This window comes from Verticillium dahliae, genomic scaffold (genome assembly GCF_000150675.1).
Source record: "Verticillium dahliae VdLs.17 supercont1.14 genomic scaffold, whole genome shotgun sequence".
Taxonomy (NCBI): domain Eukaryota; kingdom Fungi; phylum Ascomycota; class Sordariomycetes; order Glomerellales; family Plectosphaerellaceae; genus Verticillium; species Verticillium dahliae.
Window position 1 is genome coordinate 556,104 of NW_009276945.1, and position 2,315 is coordinate 558,418.

At 58.0% G+C, this 2,315-nt stretch overlaps 1 protein-coding gene across 1 annotated transcript; it reads left to right on the plus strand.

The window, feature by feature from the left end:
* Nucleotides 1-1,375: 1,375 nt before the first annotated feature.
* On the plus strand, nt 1,376-2,249 carry VDAG_06771 (ribitol kinase; the record flags this gene model as incomplete). The annotated part of the gene is made up of 3 exons (XM_009659475.1): nt 1,376-1,389; nt 1,465-1,666; nt 1,743-2,249. 3 exons carry the CDS (start codon nt 1,376-1,378, stop codon nt 2,247-2,249), a joined length of 723 nt encoding a protein of 240 aa, XP_009657770.1.
* Nucleotides 2,250-2,315: the final 66 nt, after the last annotated feature.

A 2,315-nucleotide genomic window follows, 5' to 3' on the forward strand; every position in this document is an offset into this window, starting at 1 on the left:
GGTTATTCTGGTAGAGGACCGAGATTGGAGGAGTTCTGCAACCTCGAGGAGATTGCCCTATCATATCAAATCCCTGGTCATAGACAGAGGCGGTCAGAAATTTGCCTCGGTTTCCCGAGATGACTTGCATCATGGGACGAAGAAGAAGATCGCTTGGAGTGCGTGTTGTCTCGCCGCAGGTAGGATTAGCGTGTCCAGCAGTTCATGTTGCGAGTTTCTTGCTGGGGAGATGATCCCGATGAGATGGATTCTAGTTGCAGCGTAGCTGCAGGCGGCGCGGCGTCCAGGCTGGGCATGGAGGGCTGGAGCGGTCGCATACGCTGAGAAAGCGCTTGGGGGGTGCTTGAAGGAGGATAGAATACGTGGGGGGGTTGGAGCTGGTGGGCATGGGTATTGTGGGGTTGCGGTGGAGGGGGTGGGTGGAGGGGTCCAAGGTCGGATTTCAGACAGCGAGTGTGTTTTTCCTTTGGTGTTTTGCCACAAGGGTCCCTTTTTTTCGCCCCTTTGCCCCCTCCGTTGAGCTTGGAACGAACCTGCCTTGCCTGCTCTTGCCTGGGAAGCCACCGTCCAGTGCGCTTGCCGTTCCGCCAGGGCCGGTCTCGGGCTGTCGGCGCATCAGGCACTGACTGGACATTGTCCCTACCAGGCCTGCCTACATCTTGGGCACGCAGTAGTGGCGGAGCGAACGGTGACGCTTGCGGCTGAGAACCTGATCTGCTGTCCCTGGCTCCCGCTGCACGGCACATCAAGCCACCAGGGGTAAAGAGTTTGCGTGACCAAGGCATAGGAGCTGTCGGATTAGAGCCGGTATATGCTTTTCTGTAGAAAATGAGGAGTCGATACAACACCTCGATGCTTCCAATGCAACACAAACACGATCGTGCCAGGCTGTGGCACCATGCGCCTAGAAGCCATGGCTTCAGGCTCTCCCGGGTTCCCCACCCCAATTCGCTGGCTTGATTGACCGACGAGACCCTGATGGAGTACTGGGAGCTGCGAGGTGTGGAGGGGCACTGGGAGCTCGGGGCCACCGTCACTGCTCACCCTGTCACCCATCTCCACCGTCTAGGTCTAAGCCGTCTGGACGCCGCCCCGACCGTTCGGACGCCAGAGACCAGAGACGGTACTTCACGATCTTCACGCCGCTGCTACAACTAGCAGGATCCCCCCGAGCTCCTGCCTGTTTCTTTCTGTCTTTCTTCCTCCTCTTTCTTCCCCTGCCTTTTCACCTTGACCGAGACGGCGCTGAAAACCCCTTGAACTCGATCAGCAATCGACCCTGCCCACGACTCGCGAGCTACCCCTCCAAGCTACCCCTCCAAGTCACCTCCCCACGAGGACCTTCGCCCGTAGCCTTGTGCTACTTCCCGTCGCCATGGCCTCTTTGAAGTCAGTCACCTGCGATGGCTCTATTGAGCTCGTCCTTGGACCTCACAAGCAACCTTTGGTGCTAACATGACACAGCGCCCCGCGCCCGACCCTCGAGTCCCGTGGCTCTTACTGGGAGCGTCCAGGCGCGCAAGCCCGCCACGACACCAACAACCACTTCATCGGCATTGACGTTGGTACCGGCTCTGCCCGTGCTTGCATTATTGACGAGACGGGCGACATCAAGTCGCTGGCCTCTGAGACCATCAAGCTGTGGCAGCCCCAGACAGGCTACTACGTGAGCAGCCCTCTCTTCTACTGCCTCAAGCAGCGAAGGCTGCATAGCACAGAACTTTCCCGTTAACAAAGCGTAGGAACAATCAACTACTGACATCTGGAACTGCATCTGCATCTGTGTCAAGCGCGTTGTTGAGGAGTCCGGCGTCGACGTCTCCAAGATCAAGGGCATTGGGTTCGACGCCACTTGCTCGCTGGCCGTCTTCAGTCACGACACGGACGAACCCATTGCCGTCACCGGTCCTTCCTTCGACAATGCCGACGGCGCCGATCGCAACGTCGTCTTGTGGCTGGACCACCGACCCGTAGAGGAGACCGAAAAGATCAATGCCACTGATCATAACCTACTCAAGTACGTCGGCGGTCGCATGAGCATTGAGATGGAAATGCCCAAGATCCTGTGGCTCAAGAACAACATGCCCAAGGAGCTGTTTGACCGCTGCAAGTTCTACGACTTGACCGATGCCCTGACCCATCTCGCCACTGGCAACGAGACGCGGAGCTACTGCAGCACGGTCTGCAAGCAGGGATTCGTGCCCATCGGCGTTGACGGTAGCGAGAAGGGCTGGCAGGAGGATTCCTGACCACATCGGCCTTGGGAATTGACCAAAACAACTTCGACCCCTTGGAGATGCTGAAGGAGAGTATCC